Genomic DNA, 17087 nt, shown 5'->3' on the forward strand with positions numbered 1-17087 from the left:
TCTTTTTCCCTTTAGTTTGTCCTTACATTCAAGGTTCCAAAAAGGTCCCTATTACCTGAAGAGCCATTGCATGCCTAGAGCCAGTAAGCTGCACGACATATGTAAATCCTTAGTAAATAATGACACAGGGGCTGCTGGAAGCCTCCATCCCCTGTGAGCAGTAAAGGAGAAAGATACACCACAGTTGTATACAATGATTCTGTACTTTATAGGATTGTACATCTGCTTAAACAACAGAAAAGGTTAGAGGCCACCTAGTGCTTACGCTACAGCTTCATCTGTTACCTCTGACCCACCAATGATCGATTAACAAGGAGAAGCTGACAAACTCATGCTCCTTTAGAGCCCTTGTAATGGACTAGGCCAGAGGTTCTCACGATAAAATTTTTGGTGGCCTCAAAGCAGAGCCACCAACTCTTGCCGGTGGCCGCAGTGACAAATTTTTCCTAAACTATTTAACTTGATTTATTTTTCCTAAATAGATACATGCACATACACATATCCAAATCATTGTAATGCATTGAATCTTTTTGCAGACTCAATAATAAAAATAACGTAGTTGTTGCTATTCTTTACTGGCCCTAAATAGAATAGAAAAGGTGCTCTGTGGGTTCTTGGCTTTTTTGTTTGCTTTTTTAAAAAGACTTGATAGTAAGTCTCCTGCTGTGAAGAGTGTTATTAACCAACATACTGATATCACTTTTCACAGCAGCAGACTTACTCAGGCCTGGGGACAAATTAAGCCTTAGATGGGGAGGTCAGTAGGGGGCAAGTGCTGGAATGGGGGGTGGATGAGACATGATGGGCCAGCAGGGATGATAGGGATGTGAGCCCCACAGCTAGGGGTTGGAGCCCCATGGCCAGAGCCTGCTGCCCACCACCCTGGAGCTGGACCCTAACCCTACCATCCCCAGCAGTGGTAGGCAACCTGCAGCCTGCACGTAGCCCATCAGAGCAATCTGCTGCTGGGCCGTGAGACCGTCTGAGCTGGATTCCATTCCGCCTCCTGCATCATTGCCAGAGCTGGCTACTCTACTGCAACGCTGTGAAAGGGCTGCATTGTCTGAGGGAGGACTAGGGCCACTGGGAGCTGTGCCTGCAGACAGTCAGTGTAAACCAACGGCCTTGCAGCCTGCTAGTGAATTAGCCTGAGGGGCCATGTGTGGGCTGCAGGTTGCCCACCATGGGTCCCCAGGCAGGTGGGGAACTCACTAGCTGTCTTCTCCTCCAGCATTTGTCTCTCCAGAGGGGAGCAGGGTCCAACCCCTGCTGGTGGCCCTGTGAGAGGGACCACTGCTTTGCACCCCCCGCATCACTGCCCAGGAGGCTGTGGCCACAAGACAAGCCCATAGTGGCCACACTAGGCATCCTACATGAGAAGTGCTGAGTATCATTAGCCCCCATTTCAAGCCCAGAGGGTGCTTGACACCCCCTGAGTTTAGGGGAGCTGGATTAATTATTCTCAGTGATTCACTGAGCTTCCCTGAATTCATAATGAGCTGTAGTCCAGTGTTACTAATGCAGCTGGAGGTCACGTTCAAACCAGTCTAAAATGTTTGTCTCTTAAGAAAGAGAATCTAGGTGTTTTTTTCAAGCTCACCATCATACCCGGCTAGATTTGCTGCTGCTTTAACTGGAAAAATAGCAGAGCATTTTACTGGAAATTCATTCAGATGCGGAGTAATTGTAATAGCTTGGGCCCAGAAACCTGGGCAAACATGCAGCACTTTAGAACAGACATTCCCACCAGGTACTGAGCACATTTGCTTGACACAGCAAAGCACTTAAACCCAGACTTAACTTTAACCATGTACTTAGTCTCATTGATTTCAGTGGTACCACAGTATGTGCCTAAAATTAAGTACATGCCTGCGTGCTTTGCTAGCCATGGCACCTTGCAGGCTCAAGCCCAGGATGTAGTCCAGTTCAAGAGAGGGGAGGCTCTTGCCCTTTGAAAGAGAGGGCTGGTAAATAAACCTTGTAAAATAAATATCAGAAGAATGTTTAAAATCAACCTCACTTAACTTTTCTGAAAATTCCAAACTATTAAAATGAACAAAAACCAGGAGACATTTTCAGAAGAAACTCTCGCCTTAACAAACGTCTCCTGCTTTAGAATTGACCCTCTTTCATGGGGCACATACCTGTCTCCAACCCCATAGTTATAGTCTTGTTAATCCTTTAAGTAGTCTCAATTTTTTGTTGCATTAGGATCTAATCACAAACCTTGTCTTTTAGATGAACATTCTATGTTCTGCTACATTTGCTTATTTTAAATTGAAGTTCAGTGAACATTTGTGAAACAAACCCTAATATTTAACCAAATCCTCCCTTTAGTGCATGTGTTCTTCAAGCAGAAACAGAAGACTTTACTAAGGGCAGGTTTACACTACAGCTGGGATCAACACTCTGAGATTAATCCACCGGCGGTCGATTTAGCGGATCTAGTAAAGACCCACCAAATTGAATGCAGATTGCTCTGACCCCCTAACGAGAATAGTCAGGTAAGTCAATGGGAGATTTTTCTCCCGTCAGCCCCCTGGGGTGGAGACCCCCAAGGTAACTCGACCTACAGTACGTTGACTCCAGCTACGTTATTCACGTAGCTTGACTGCTGTGGTAAGTCAAGCTACGTGAATAACGTAGCTGGAATCAACGTACCGTAGGTCAAGTTACCGTGGGGGTCTACACCGCTGGGGGCTAACGGGAGAAAAATCTGTGAAACTGCTTAGCTAATATCTAGGCTATGTCTCCACTACCGCAGTAAGTCGACCTACTCTATGCAACTCAGCTACATGAATAATGTAGCTGAAGTCGACGTACCTTAGGTCGAGTTACCATAGGGTCTACAGTGCGGGGGGGCAGATGGGAGAAAAATCTCCCGTTGACTTACCTTACTCTTCTCGTCGGGGGTACAGTACAGGGTCGACTGGAGCGCGATCTGCAGTCAATTTGGTGGATCTTTACTAGACCCACTAAATCGACCACCAGTGGATCAATCGCAGAGTGTTGATTCGGCTGTACTGTAGACCTGCCCCTAGCTTTCTACCATACTAGTAATATGGTATACGCTTATTTAACATTTTTATTTCTTTGGTAAGTATTTAATTTTAAAGGAACATTTGACTTTTTAAAGTATGTAAACAAAACTGAATGGGAAACGTATCACTTGATTGTTCTTACCTTAGGTATGCGTGAGCTCCCCAACAATAAAGCAGCTGTCACACTGACACCTTATATCTTATTACAGAATAGTGGGCTGATTTCCCAAATTATTGGAATCAATACTCAGCACCTTTGAAAATCAAGCCATAACAAATTACATATTGCACCACTGCAGAGTTCTTTGCCTTACACTTTTAACCATATACAAACACGTTTATACTCAAATATACTAGCAAAGATAAAGTGACAACAGTGAGTTTAGGTTTAGTGTTTAAAAAAAAATCATATTGCCAGTCCCTCAGTAGACTTTCATCATTTTATTATTTAAATGGATTTTTCTTTAATTTGGATATACATTTTCTCCTGTAACATTGCATCATTTTGATACTGCCTGAACTGAGAGAATAAAACTGAGGAGAGAAAAGAGTAAAACCGCCTAACCTGGTTTTACTAGCCAAGCTAAGTGAAATGTAAAAGGTAATAGCATAAATAGTTAAACAAGAAGTCCTAGATTATTTACCTTTTTCATTTGTACTAAGTTGTTAGTAACTGGACTTGTATCATAAGAAAAGAATTTTAACTTGCGTATCAAATTAAACTTCAGCTTTGGCCAGAAAGAGCAGTGTGTGTCAGCATAGCATTTCTGAATGGACATCACAACTAGCAGCTAGATTGACAGTTACACAGACCCATCAGGTACAGGGTCTCTTCCAAGAAATAACAAGAAACAAAGCCCAGAGTTGACCAAATCTCCTGGGGAGCAATTACTACTTAACAAGCTTCCTGAGCTTGTTTATGTTCCCTTCTAGCTAAGGTCTTTCTGACCACGGGGTAATAATTTGATAACAAGAGATCCTGATTAAATTAAGAGGCCATTTGCTAGAGCATAATGTCTCAGTAGGTAAGAGATTTGATTTGCAGTAGATGCTCTTGCTTCTCGATGCTGCATATATGTCTGGTTGTTTAAAAGCCAGTCCAAACAACCTTTACCTTTTAAATAGGATTATTAGTAACCAATTCACTGAGACTAGACTGACATCTTGACATTTTTTCTGTCATTTAAAAAAACCCAAGCAGTCACTCTCTCTGAAGCAGAGATTCTGTGGTGTGGATATGTGACATATAGTATGTACAGAACTGGACTGGTGATAGTGCAGAGGTAAGCCTACCTTCATCCATCACTTTCGATAACAGGGCCTAACTAGATCTACAGGCATCCATCTGGTCGTGTCCTGTTGATCTTAAGAGATTCCCCAGTTCCACTCCAGTATCATCCTCCTCCTTCTTTAATGGTCCCTCTGTGAGAACAAGGCTGTTAAGAGCAGAAAATTATACAAAAAGCAGAATATGCACAATAAAGTCTCCAGAAACATAGGAAACTGTCTGGTGAAATAAGAGGAAGGAGATGAGCCTAAGATCTGATGTAGAAAAAATAAAGGATATTTACAAAAACACAGTGTTAGATGACATAACTGGGAGGTGGGGAGTTTAACGCATTTTAAAATATACAATATATTGTTCACATCAAAAATCTACCAGGATTTATGGCACTGCCAATGGTTGGATTGTTCTGTACTGTTGTGCTGTCAGCACAGAGAAAGCAAAGGGTCTATGTCATATATAATAATTGGTCTCTGACCACACCTAGTCCATTAGTACTGGTGCAGGCTGTAAATACAACCTCATTACTCCTGACTCTTCGGATTAGCAGCCGAGAAGGGGATCAAACTACAGCACCAACCTTTTAGAAGCCAGAAATACAAGAGAAAGCTGCAGAACAAAAGCAGATAGAACCAGAAACTTTAAGAAATAAATACAGTCATCTAGCCCACGGTAAGCAGTTTATTTAGCTCTTTGTCAACATAGATTTTGTTCTATAATGAGAATGATGTAAAACATTGGTTAGTAAATAACTTCCATACTCTGAAAAACTACATCTAACAGATTTGTTGTAAATTGCAGTATTTTCCATAACACATTAATACACCTGATCATAGAGCGTGGGGAGTTTAAAAAACCATTAAAACAAAATATATATTTTTAAAGCTGCTGTTTAGATTTCACGTCATGTTTCTAATTAATCACTCTTTCGTTAAGTGGTAGGATGGAATTCAGTTTGCTCCGAGTGGAGGTATACCATTTGGAAGAAAAATAATCCTTTTTGGTTAGTATTATCCTAAACCTAGTTTCATTTTCCTTTTGGTCATGCATACAAAGGTACAAATATTTTTGCTCTGGTAATATTCTGATGAAGGGTCAATGACCATGCAACTGGAGATGGGGATAGGATTCCTTACATCTCAAAAGCCTAAGTAGCAAACAGCTATTGCACTTATGTTGAGATTTGACACAAAGTTCACTAACTGGTGGCAACTGATTGGGCAATGCACAAATATATATTTAACTGGGAAGGAAAGAAGTTTAAAACATCTTATCCCTTCCCCTTTAAAAAAAGGTTATTTTAACAGGAGTCATGAAGCTTTCAGATAAATCAATGTATCTTTAATCCCAAATCTTCCCCTGATCCGAAACAAAAAGCCTGCTCTGTGCTGTCTGTCCATTAGAAGCAATTATAACATTAAATATTAACAGTGGCTTCTCTGGAGAAATTGACCACTTTGATTAGAGCTTTTTGTTGGTACTAATGCACCACCGGCGAATGCTCTAAATACAAAGCTCGCCAGCCACATATCAATTGACAGAAGGAAATAAATCCAGGAACTGACTGGGACCTCAACTGCCTGCCTCTGCCCTAGTCCAGCACATATATTTTTAACCTTGCTTGGTTCGTCCGGTCTCTCACCCCACCCCAGTCTTAACCTGGTTTGTGATCAGCTCCTGCAGACCCTTTCAGCACTACACATCCTGAAAACTCTGAAAAAGACTTTCCAAATACACAACCACTCTCCCGGCCTGACACTCTCCCCTGGCAATTAAAAAGCTTCTGACAAACCATAGTGTCCACAGACTTTGTTTATACACCACCACCAGAAGCCACCTAAATCCAGACTTTTCTACATGCAATTAGCAGGCTCTCCCTCAGCTCTGCAACTGCCTGCTCAGAATGGCTCACCTTCCCCTTTATTTCTCTTCCTTTCAGAGCAAGATACTTTAGTGGGGAGCAAAGTGTGAGACAACCACCGAAATCCCATCTGGCTTGTGGTGCTTGGACGAACCATGCAGGAGTCCTTCGCTGTCCACTTCCTGAAAGTGCTGAAGGAGCTCCTGGCCTTCGTGCTGTTCAGTTACACGGTGCTGATTGGGGCACTGCTCCTGGCTGGCTGGACAACTTATTTTTTGGTGCTTAAGTGACAGTTCCCCTCTGTCTTCTCTGGCCACAGACTAGTCCAGAATGTGCAACAGTCACCACCAAGTACCCTGCAGCTGGCGTCTGCTCAACAAATAGTATGTCAGTTCCTTTTGGCTCCACAAACTTTGCAAGTCTTTGTTTTATTATTGGCTAAATACAATCTTATTTTCTTATGTAAAACAAAAAATGATTAAAAAACACCTTGCTGACCCCCAGTGGCTCTTCAGGACTCAATCTTTGGGATCAGCTCTGCCCCATGCCTGAAGGATCAGAAAGATTGCTGGCAATTTTGTCTTCTGATCAATCTTCTCCTTTTTGACATCACTCCTGAGAATAGCAGCTTGTTGAGGGTGGCGGATGAAAGGGAGGGAGAAAGCCCAGAAGTGGTGCAGAACCATTAGAGTGTGAGCTGGCCTCTGAGCAATCAAGTCCAGACTTGTCTGCTTCAATCAGCCTTGTTATGGAGATGAAGGCAGACAGATGCTTAACTTTTTATTTCTGATCCTCTTATTCAGTCCTGGACGTGGTTCCCTCAAATCAGTATAACCCACGTGTCTCCTCTCTTTTTGTTTCCACATTTTTATCTGATGGTGTCCAGTTTGGGGTTAAGTTTCCCAGCCTTTCCCACCAGACCGTGATATTAGCATATTTGGAAGAGTTGAAACCAGCAAGGCAAGAGTTTTACTGGAACCATACTGTATAAGAAAGCACTAAAAATATCCTGTGCTACTAACCTGTTCCCAGGAGAGAGGGAATAAAATGACCTGCTAGGATTTTCTGTAATTTCTATGGGTCAGAAATGTTCATCTTAAAATAGTGGTAAGTCTAACAGCGGTAACTGGTAAATCAGCATCGCTCCATTGAAGTCAGTATAAATCAACCCTAAATCTCAAACATGCTGAATTGATTTCTTACGCTTTTATTTAAGAAGACAGACGTATAAAAAGGACAAGTGTCCATGGGAGTTTGTTAAAATAATTCTATGATTTTTAGAAAGCAAAAACCAAACCTCTCTTTTAACTTCCATGACCTACGTGGCATGTTTCCAACTTCTAACATAAACATTTTAATAACTGCAAACTACTGGGCTGAAAATGACCCTACAGAATCGTTAAAAGTACGTATGACAAGTAAAATGTGGGCAACCACATGAGTGTTCTTCTGGATACCAAAGTTTACACCAACTGCAGTGTTACAACAAAACACAGATGTTGTTTCAACATCGTGGTCTCAGGCCTGCAAAGGCTTAGATGTTTTACACTGTGAATAGGCCCACTGACGTCAAAGGGGGTCTGAGACTAGTCACAGTGTGTAAACGTTAGCATGTACATAAGTCTGCAGGATCAGGGTCCTAGTGCGCAAGTGATTTCTCTCTTGGTTTGCGTCACAAGGCCGTCCACTGAGCTGATGTCATGTTAGCGAAATCCGCTTCTAGCTCATTCAAGCCTCGTTTTATGCCACTTAAAATGTATTTCTGTACAAAAATGCTAGAAAAAATTAAAGTGAGTAAAAAATGTAATTTGAATTAAAGAAATTACCCCCCCACACACAAACATCTGTTTCACAGGCCCTACTCTTTTTAATGTAATCAGAAGTCTGTGGATCTTTGGTCATACACTGACACTTGGCATGTTGTGCCCTATAACAAAGACTATTTATGACAGAGGGAAAAATTATTTTCCCCTCAGAATGTATTTATACGACACCCTTCTAAAAGAGTGATCACTGTGTCATCTGTTGATGCACATGACAATAACTGAAAACAAAAGAAATAGAACATTTTAACACAAATAGAAAACTTTTTTAAGCCAATAGTTAAAAGTTTGTCCAGCTAATTTACAGACTTTCATGCCTAGCTTTGATTTCAGATCATTCAAATTGTTCATTACTTAAAGACTAGCAACTTCACTCCCAAGAACAAATGTAGTCGCTTGACTTTATAAATAGCTAAGTAGACCCGTTAAAATCAATAGGTGTTTGTGTGGGATAATTATAGATTACGTGTCAGACAGGCACAAGAAAAGCTGCTCATTGTAGAGTGAGTTTTAAAATGGAAAAACCCTCAAAGGATACAGCTGTGCCTATAATGTAAAGAAACTAAGGAAGTTATTAGAAAGAGCCTCATTAAGAAATTACCAGGCAAAATTCACACTAATGCCCTACGTCTGCAAGACCTTATGTGGCACCGAGAAGTGAGTTCAAGATCATTATACTCCAGCATGTGTGCATTGACCCTGTGAATGAGCACACGTAAGGTTAAGCAATAAGGGCCTGAGCCAAAGCCCACTGAAGTCACTGGGAGGCTTTGCATCAGGTGCTAAGCATAGTCCACTGAACTGCATTGAAAACAGAGTCAAAGAATGGTCACGTCTAAGGAGACAGGCTTAAATATAATCCTCACCGTGCTAATGGAATGTTTATCTACTTTCTTAGGGCTCAGTTCTGCTACAAACCTGATGGGCACACAGAAACTGCTACAAACCTGATGTAGGAGCACAGTCTCCTCCTGCAGTTCCTGTCACTACTTTGTACTTGTACAGACAAGATTCCATATTTGTGCTATCCAGTTCAACCTCTACATTCTCTTTACATATAAGTATACTTTAAATCAGATGAGCAAGATTAAGTTATTTCCCTTTTGAAAGAAAGATGGCCTCTTGTTTGTGTTAATGCCTACTAACTCATTTGTATGGCATCAATCCAGCTTGACAACAAAGAAAAGGGGGAAAAACAGATCTATTTGCCAGAATAGCAAGAGGGCAGAATAGACAGGAGAAATAGTAGTTATCAAACCAAACCATAAGGGAAAAAGTTCAGACGCGTTGACAATTTCTCGATGAGACAATATTAAAAGCACAACAGCAAACTATCCCAATGTGAAGGACAGTTAGGCAGACTAGTAAGAGGCCAATATGACTCCGTCAGTTCTTTAATGACCTAAAACTCAAAACGGCATCCTACAAAAGGTGAAAATATGGACAAATTGCTGAATACAAATCAACAGCACAAACACATACTGGAAAAGTCAGAACGGCTAAGGCACAAATTAGTTACACCTAGCAAGAGACATAAAAGCCAGGAAGAAGAGGGTCGCTACATACATTAGGCACAAGGAAAAGTGTAGGTGCTCTACTTAGCAGGAAAGATGAGCAAATACCAGATGACATCAAGAAGGTTGAGGAGTTTAATGCCTCTTTCGCTTCAGTCTTCACTAAAAACGTTAATTGTGACCAGATAATTACCATGATTAAAATTAAGCTAAGTTAGAGCTACTGAAGACAGCTAAGTACTTCAGACACTAGCTGAAGCAATCTTGGAGCACTTATCTTTGAAAACTCATGCAGGAAGAGCAGGGCCGGCTCCAGACCCCAGTGCGCCAAGCGTGCGCTTGGGGCGGCATTTTGCCGGGAGGGCGGCAGGCGGCTCCGTCGGACCTCCCGCAGGCATGACTGCGGAGGGTCTGCTGGTCCCGCGGCTCCGGTGGAGCATCCGCAGGCACGCCTGCGGGAGGTCCACCAGAGCCGCGGGACCAGCGGACCCTCCGCACGCACGTCTGCAGGAGGTCCCCCGGAGCCACAGGACCGGCGACCGCCAGAGCGCCCCGCAGCGCGCTGCCCTGCTTGGGGCGGCGCAATTCCTAGAGCCGCCCCTGAGGAAGAGTGAGGTCCCAGAGAACTGGAGGTGGCCAGAGTACCGATTTTAAAAAACCGGGACGACGATGACCTCGGGAACGACAGCCCGGACAGGCCAATTTCGGTACCCGGCACACTCCCGGAACGACAGCCCGGACAGGCCAATTTCGGTACCCGGCACACTCTCGGAACGACAGCCCGGACAGGCTAATTTCGGTACCCGGCACACTCCCGGAACGATCAGTGTGTAAGCACCTATAAGCTCACTGGGTTACACGTAATGGCCAGGGTGTATATAACAAGAACAAATCATGACAACCCAACCTCCCCTCTGTGAAGGTGACCGGGCTAGTGCCTGGGGGGCGCGAGCTCGGGGTTTGGGAGCACGGCCCGTCTGGACGCGTCTCGGGAGACCTGCTCTAGATGAAATGACTGTGAGGCGGGTGACAGGCCTGACTCAGCACAACGCTCCGTGCTCGACCCCCGCCCCTGGCCCCGCCCCATTTCCCCAAGGCCCCGCCCCCGCCCTGCCTCTTCTCCGCCGCCTCCCCTGAGCACTCCGGGTCCCCGCTCCTCCCCCTCCCATCCGAGGGGCGGGGCTGGACTCTGGAGACACCTCCCCCTCCCCGCTACTAGCAGCGCAGCCCGCGCACTCAGCGGCTCCGCCCCCCCGCCTGGCCAGAGCACTGCGGCTGCGCCGGTCAGGGCAGGGAGAGTCTCCAGGAGGCGGAGCCCCACGCCTTTGGGGCGGGTGCTGCGTCACTTCCGGCGCGCCGCCGCCCTGCTCTAGGCCCGAGGAGATGGCGGCCGCTGTGCGTAGCCGGTGGTTCCGGTGCTGCTCCGCCCTGCTCAGGTATCGCCTGGCAACCCCCCTCCCCCCCCCGTGAGAGCTCTGCCCTTGGACCCCGATCGCCCCTGAGGCTCCGGTGTAACTTCCCGGCGGGCCGCCGCCGCCGCCTCCTCTCTGCCCCGCTCCCCCGCCTGTGAGCCCGAGCGTCTCCTCCGCCTTCTGAAACCTCGGTGCCCCCGGTGCCTCCACCGCGGCACAGCCCGCAACTCCTAACCCGTGAGACCGCTGCGTAGCTCCTCGGGCCATTGACCGCAGCCCTCGGTGCCTCAGTTTCCCCTCAGTGAGGCGGGGTTGAGCCCTTGGCGCACCAGGGCTACGGAAATTAAAGAGCCGTTGGAAAGGTCTGACCTTTGGGACTCACCCATTTTGAATGGGCTGCTCCTTACAGTGGCTACAAAGGAACTTTGGGCTGCTCCATTTTTTGCGTGATACACACTCTGAAGTTTGAAAATAAAATTAGTTTACACCCCCTCCTCCCCCGTGTCCCTGCAGGAATTATTTTCACAGTTCATGCATTGGTCAAGTCTGGCAGTTGGTCTAAACCAAACAGAAAACTATTTCTAAAATTATGTGTTGTACCAGCCTGTTAACTTCACTCTTGTCAAAGTAACACATTAGGCTACTTATTTGGTTTGCTTAATACCATGAACCTCCAAACACCTATGCATGTACTTAACTGTAAGCACATGAGCAGTCCCCTCTAAGTAAAAATATGGGGGAAATTAATTTTAAAATCTCAGTTTTAACTATTTGTTTACATTTTCATAATTCCCTCAATTTACGTAGTGAAATTAGGCTGGTCTCACTTTTGCTGAGAGTCGGTCTCATGTATTGGTTCCCATGAACTAGTGCAGTGTTTGAGTTGTAAGTAATTATGGAGAATGTTTAAATCTAAAACAGTTTTTGTTTGGATAATAAATAAAAGTAATAAAATCACTTCTGTTATTTGTAAAGTTTATGCTGAAATTATCTGGCAGGGTCCCTTTAAGTCTGTAAAGTGCTAAAGACATTAATGTGAGCAAACACTGTTTGCTTTATACAAGAAGTTTCATTGACTTCTGTGTGGGAACTTGTGTGAGGGAGGTGAGGTGGCTTAGTTCATACATTTAGTTTTCACTGCACTGTTCATTTAGTTGAATATTTTTGTATTTTAATATGAAGATGGTATTCTCGCTCTTCTTTTCAGCTACGTGGACCACCTCATTTGTGATCACATAATATGGCTGTAGTAACTATCAGGAGAAGTGATATTAAGACAGAATGTAACTTGTTTTAGTTGTCTTTTAATGCCATTTAGCTGCTGCCAATGATAAACTAGCCTTCCACAAACCACCAGTGTTCTACTGGTCACAATTTGAGAATGAGTTACAGAATGAACTGATTGTGCATTCTCAGAAATCTGAGCTGGAAACCATCTAAATGTAGTGAGGGAGAGAATAGGTGCTTTTCACTTTCAATTCGATACACTACCATACCATTTTATTTCAACAATAAGGCTCTGATACTGCTCACATTCATATTGACATAACCCCATTGACTACAGTAGGACTGACTACCTGTATATGATGTTAAACATGCATAAGTATTGGTTTCAGGATCTCTGATTATAAACCTACTGTTCTGCTTACTTTACCCTGTTGTATTTTATTATTAATATGAATGCTTTGTATCCGTGTTAATTATATTAATTGCTGACAATAAGCTTATTACTGGAGTTACAATACACAAATTGTTTAGCCTGTATTTTTCCTTGAGACTATGATTAGGTAACTAACTTTAAAATACATTTGAATTTATTATTTGTATTGTGGTAGTGCATAGGAAACCCAGTCATGGGCAGGACTCTGTGCTAGGCAAACACATAGTACGTTTAAAAAAAAAAAAAGTCTCTGCCCTCAAAGTGTTCTGCTCCTCCAGAATATTTATTTCCCAGTGTGCAGCTGTTTGCATGCTTATCTTTGTTTCTCATTCCCAGGCAAGGTTTTCCTGTTCTGGCTAATGCTAGGAGGCGCTGTTTCTCAGGACTGAGTGGCCCATGGAACAAAATGGTGGGAGTGGGTTTTGGAGTAGCCCTGTGTGCAGTCCCTATTGTACAGGTAAATGTACTGGAGTGAATGTACATTACAAGGATTTTAATATTCTAAGGTGTTTGGTGGAAGTGTGCGCTTGTGGCAAATAGACCAATTTCTTGTATTAATTAAAACAACCACCCAGTTATTGTATGATATTAGAATGAATATTGCAGTTTGCCCACTGAGCTTTCTGGGACATAGTTGGACATCTAGAAATTCTCTGCATCTTAGCTGACTTGAGCACGAATTTAAAGTGATTCCACTATAAAGAGTATGACTTAAATCCACTTAGCAAGAAACCATCATTCACTTTTAAAGTGGCAACGTAAAATAGAGTTGCCCTACTTTCAGTTGTCCCATAACTAAAATACTATTTTATAATAAAATTATTGAAAATTACTTGCTGTTATTTTGTGATGCCTCAAGCTGCCATGGCACATCAGTCAGGAATCCCACTATTAACAGAGCAAACCCCACAATTCGTAGGGGGAAATTTACTTGTGGTCCTGGTATGTAATTAACAGAGTTTCAGCTCTTGCACGTTGAACTTTTACAACCCACTGATAACCATCAGACAGGAAATAAGATAAGAATATGTTTTGCATATATATTAAAATAGCCTGACTCAGGCAAATATTGGGAAATAAAAATATAAAAACTGGTTTAAAAACAAAAAAAACTTGCAGGAAAAGATGTTTTGGTGAGCTACTTCCTGAAATTTGGGCCCTTCAGAGAAGCCGTTACAGGATATGAATAGAAGAGAATGGAACTATGGGAGTAAGATTTTGTTCTACTTTTTAGAAGTTAGTTATTTAAGAGTTAAGGCAGACCAGCAATTTATTTTTAGCAATGGCTCCAGTGGTTTTTTTTGCTTACCGGAAAAGACATTTTTATCATTAAAAGTTGTCTGTTTTTGAAAACCAGTGTAAAGACTGTGTAAATCTTTTGTCTTTCAGAAACACGAGCCCACTTCTCTCAGTCATGAAGCCTTGATTAGAAGGGCAATTTCTCTGGTAACAGACAGTACTTGTACTCTTCTCTCTCAAACAACATATGCATTAATTGAAGCATTAACAGAGTATACAAAGGTAAGATGTGTGACTGCCTACATTAGTACAAAGTTAATACTGCAACAGCTGGAGTATTTAACTCTCCCAAAGACAAGCTCTAACTGCACCTATTAAATCAGCTCTTATACCTAAAATGGACTTTGACTTCACAAATCAATGTAACAGAGATGTAGAGCTTCTGGGGTAGCAGTTCCGCTTGAATAGGTGCATCAGACATGTCAAAATAAGTGAACTGAACACGTCCCTGGTGGACAATAGAGGAGGTGTTGCTGCTGTTTTGGAGTGTTCGTGATCCAAGGCCCGAGTGATTTTTTTGAGGTTTGCAAAACTCTCTTCAGGAGAAGCCCAGGCACAAACTACTTCCTGAAATGTGGGCCCTTCACATGAGGAGTGAGGCTAAACTTTGCAAATAGTAGGCTAATATCTAGACAGAAAAAAACAAAGCCAGATATCAAGCATTCTTTAAAAATACATCCATTACCTTCCTGACTTCTTTTCTAGGCAAGAAAAATATGTAGGTTTCATCAGAAACAGACATGTTTCCAATCTGAGTTTGAAACTCTAGAAAGGCCTATTTGAAATGTGCCAAATGTGAAATTTGAAAAGTGCCAAATTAAGCAGAATAGTTGTCCATATTAAATTAACTACTGATTAGCATTGCCTTTAATATATCACTGTAGATAAGTAAATGCAGAATTGAAGACTTACATGCATACAGAGAATTTATCCGTTACGTGTCATTCCTGCCAAGATTTTCAATAAAAAATAAGCAGTTTGGCAATATTTCAGTTCTAAAATGTGTAATGAACTGGCTAGTTTTAGTGTATATGTACTACTGCCCTCTGCTAGATCGAATCAAAGTGTTTGTGTATTATGGGTCCATATTTCAAGGGAGGTTCTCTTCTAGCTCAAGTGCTAATAGACTTGCTTTTTCAGCAGAAGAATCAGTTCTATCTGTGCTGTTACTATTAAGTTCCTAGGATATCACAAAACTTGTTTTACAATATTAAACTGTCAATTTCTAATTTTTCCAGACTTCAATTACAATGAAATCTTTCCATTTTCAACACATTGTTTCAGATTAATTAAATTAATGAACACTAATACAATACCAGCGAAAGCAAAGTTCAAAAAGTACTTCTGAGACTATCCAGAAATGACTTCCTCACTAAATATTTGAGGATTAAAACAAGGGAAAGTGTTAGATCATTTCCCTTTTTTTGTCTACTGCGAGTGCATACGCAGATGCAAAATTAGTTTGAAAGTAAGTAGCACTTGCATATTTTGAGTTCTTTTATCAAGTAGCTATGCTAGACTTACGCTGTTTTGCAGGCAGTTTACACACTGGTGTCTCTCTACCGGCAATATACAAATCATCTTGGGAAAATGAATTCCAAAGAGGAGGATGCGGTATGGCAGGTGATCATAGGAGCAAGAGTTGAGGTAAAGAATTAACTAACTTCTGCAGTCATCAATCAGTCTTCTTTTTGTTATTTAAGAAATATTTCTCCATTCATTAATTTAACATGGCTGTAAGAGCGTATTACAAAAAGTGGGTTCAGATGGTGTTAAACAGTGTTACATTGCATTTTGTTTTTAATTATAGATGACTTCAAAGCAGCAAGAATTCCTGAAGTTAGAATCCAGTTGGATGACCGCTTTACATCTTTCAGAGATGGCAGCAGAAGCTGCATATGAATCAGGTATTCGGGCATTACTGTAACACATTCCTCGGTATCAGCTGGAATTTGTAATTTTTAGCAAAACTTTCCCCTGGCGCAAAGGCAGTATTTATTATTAAAAAGGTGCAGGCAAGATTGACACTAAATCTAAATATGCTTAGTTAGTGTACAGCTGAGAATCACATGGTCTGATTTTCAGAGCTGCCAAATACCTGTGTCTTCCACGGAGGACACAGCTGCTCAGTTCCTCTGTATTTTCAGTTGAAGTGCTTAGTACCTCTGAAAACCAGGCCCATAATTTAATATTTTAAATTTAAATTAGATAATTGTAATAACAAACACCTGATTATTTCATTTAAGGAAATAAGGAAAAAATGCATTATAAATTTGACTAAGAAATATTCTTGAAACTAAATATATTAATGAAATAGTGAGAAGACTAGGTTGTTCAAGTACTGTAATATAGTCATTCACATAAACTCCAGGTTCAAATCTAGAACAGACCACTAGTGACTGAAAATTGCCACCATATAATGATTGTTCAGTCTTGGTTTATTTCTCACAGAGCATGTGGCCACATCACAGAAAATCACAACCTAATTTTGCACTAATTGGCAACCCAAACTTTGTTGCAGGAATGTTCTGAGAAAAAATTCCGTTTCTGTCATATGATGATACAGTCTACTACATCTAGTTATTAATCTACAATAAAGAGGACTAAACTATGTGTTTTGAAAACTGATTTGCTTAGAACATGAACAGTTTAGTAAAACATGATATTTAATTACTACCAACTTAATCTCTGCCTTAATTGATAGTGTTTTATCATAAGGGCTGTTTCTGAATGAATTTACTTAAATTACTGTGTTTTTTCAGGTGCAGATCAAGCTTCAGTGACAGCTCGCAACCATATTCAGCTGGTGAAAACACAGGTGCAAGAGGTACGACAGCTGTCACAGAAAGCAGAGACCAAATTAGCTGAAGCTCAGACAGAAGAGCTCATTAACACAAAAGTTGAGGAATCGTCACAGCCATGCAGTATCCCAGAAACCACAGAGGAAGTCGAAGAGTCTTACCTTCGCGAAGACTGAAAAAAACAAACAAACAAACAAAAAAACCTTCTAAATATCACCTTTGGAGTATTTGATAGCATACCACTAATTCCAGGGCCCCGAGTTTCCCACATCGTTAAGAAAATAGATGTTGGATAAGGAAAAGGCATTGAAGACAAGCATGCTATCTGTTCATAATTGGTGGCAGTGGGCAATAATTCTCTCCCCCACAAATTTGCTATACCCGACCACCA

At 42.0% G+C, this 17087-nt stretch overlaps 1 protein-coding gene and 1 long non-coding RNA gene across 4 annotated transcripts; one reads left to right on the forward strand and one right to left on the reverse strand.

Moving 5' to 3' along the window:
- Nucleotides 1-55: 55 nt before the first annotated feature.
- LOC123351021 lies at nucleotides 56-10540 on the reverse strand. Its single transcript, XR_006573905.1, has 4 exons — nucleotides 10432-10540; nucleotides 4335-4463; nucleotides 3184-3295; nucleotides 56-151 (listed from the first exon to the last, which is right to left on the reverse strand). It is a non-coding gene; the product is annotated as an uncharacterized LOC123351021 (long non-coding RNA).
- A 264-nt stretch (nucleotides 10541-10804) lies between these two features.
- Nucleotides 10805-16886, forward strand: DIABLO (diablo IAP-binding mitochondrial protein). 3 transcript variants are annotated; one of them, XM_044990100.1, is made up of 6 exons: nucleotides 10805-10960; nucleotides 12933-13053; nucleotides 13986-14117; nucleotides 15432-15542; nucleotides 15706-15802; nucleotides 16658-16886. In XM_044990100.1, exons 1-6 carry the CDS (start codon nucleotides 10908-10910, stop codon nucleotides 16870-16872), a joined length of 729 nt encoding a protein of 242 aa, XP_044846035.1. In that variant the 5' UTR covers nucleotides 10805-10907; the 3' UTR covers nucleotides 16873-16886. The 3 variants fall into 3 exon arrangements, with proteins under 3 accessions (XP_044846035.1, XP_044846036.1, XP_044846037.1); XM_044990101.1 differs by lacking the exon at nucleotides 10805-10960 and adding an exon at nucleotides 11021-11298; XM_044990102.1 differs by lacking the exon at nucleotides 10805-10960 and adding an exon at nucleotides 12375-12397.
- The last annotated feature ends 201 nt before the right edge of the window (nucleotides 16887-17087 follow it).

Source organism: Mauremys mutica, chromosome 16 (assembly GCF_020497125.1).
Source record: "Mauremys mutica isolate MM-2020 ecotype Southern chromosome 16, ASM2049712v1, whole genome shotgun sequence".
Taxonomy (NCBI): Eukaryota; Metazoa; Chordata; order Testudines; family Geoemydidae; genus Mauremys; species Mauremys mutica.

What these genes read in the sequence shown, in the direction of transcription:
- DIABLO (XM_044990100.1), top strand. Translation starts at nt 10,908, where the DNA reads ATGGCGGCCGCTGTGCGTAGCCGGTGGTTCCGGTGCTGCTCCGCCCTG. An exon ending in CATTAACAGAGTATACAAAG is followed by an intron (nt 14,118 to 15,431) that starts GTAAGATGTGTG and finishes GCTGTTTTGCAG; the next exon opens with GCAGTTTACACACTGGTGTC. An exon ending in AGAAGCTGCATATGAATCAG is followed by an intron (nt 15,803 to 16,657) that starts GTATTCGGGCAT and finishes GTGTTTTTTCAG; the next exon opens with GTGCAGATCAAGCTTCAGTG.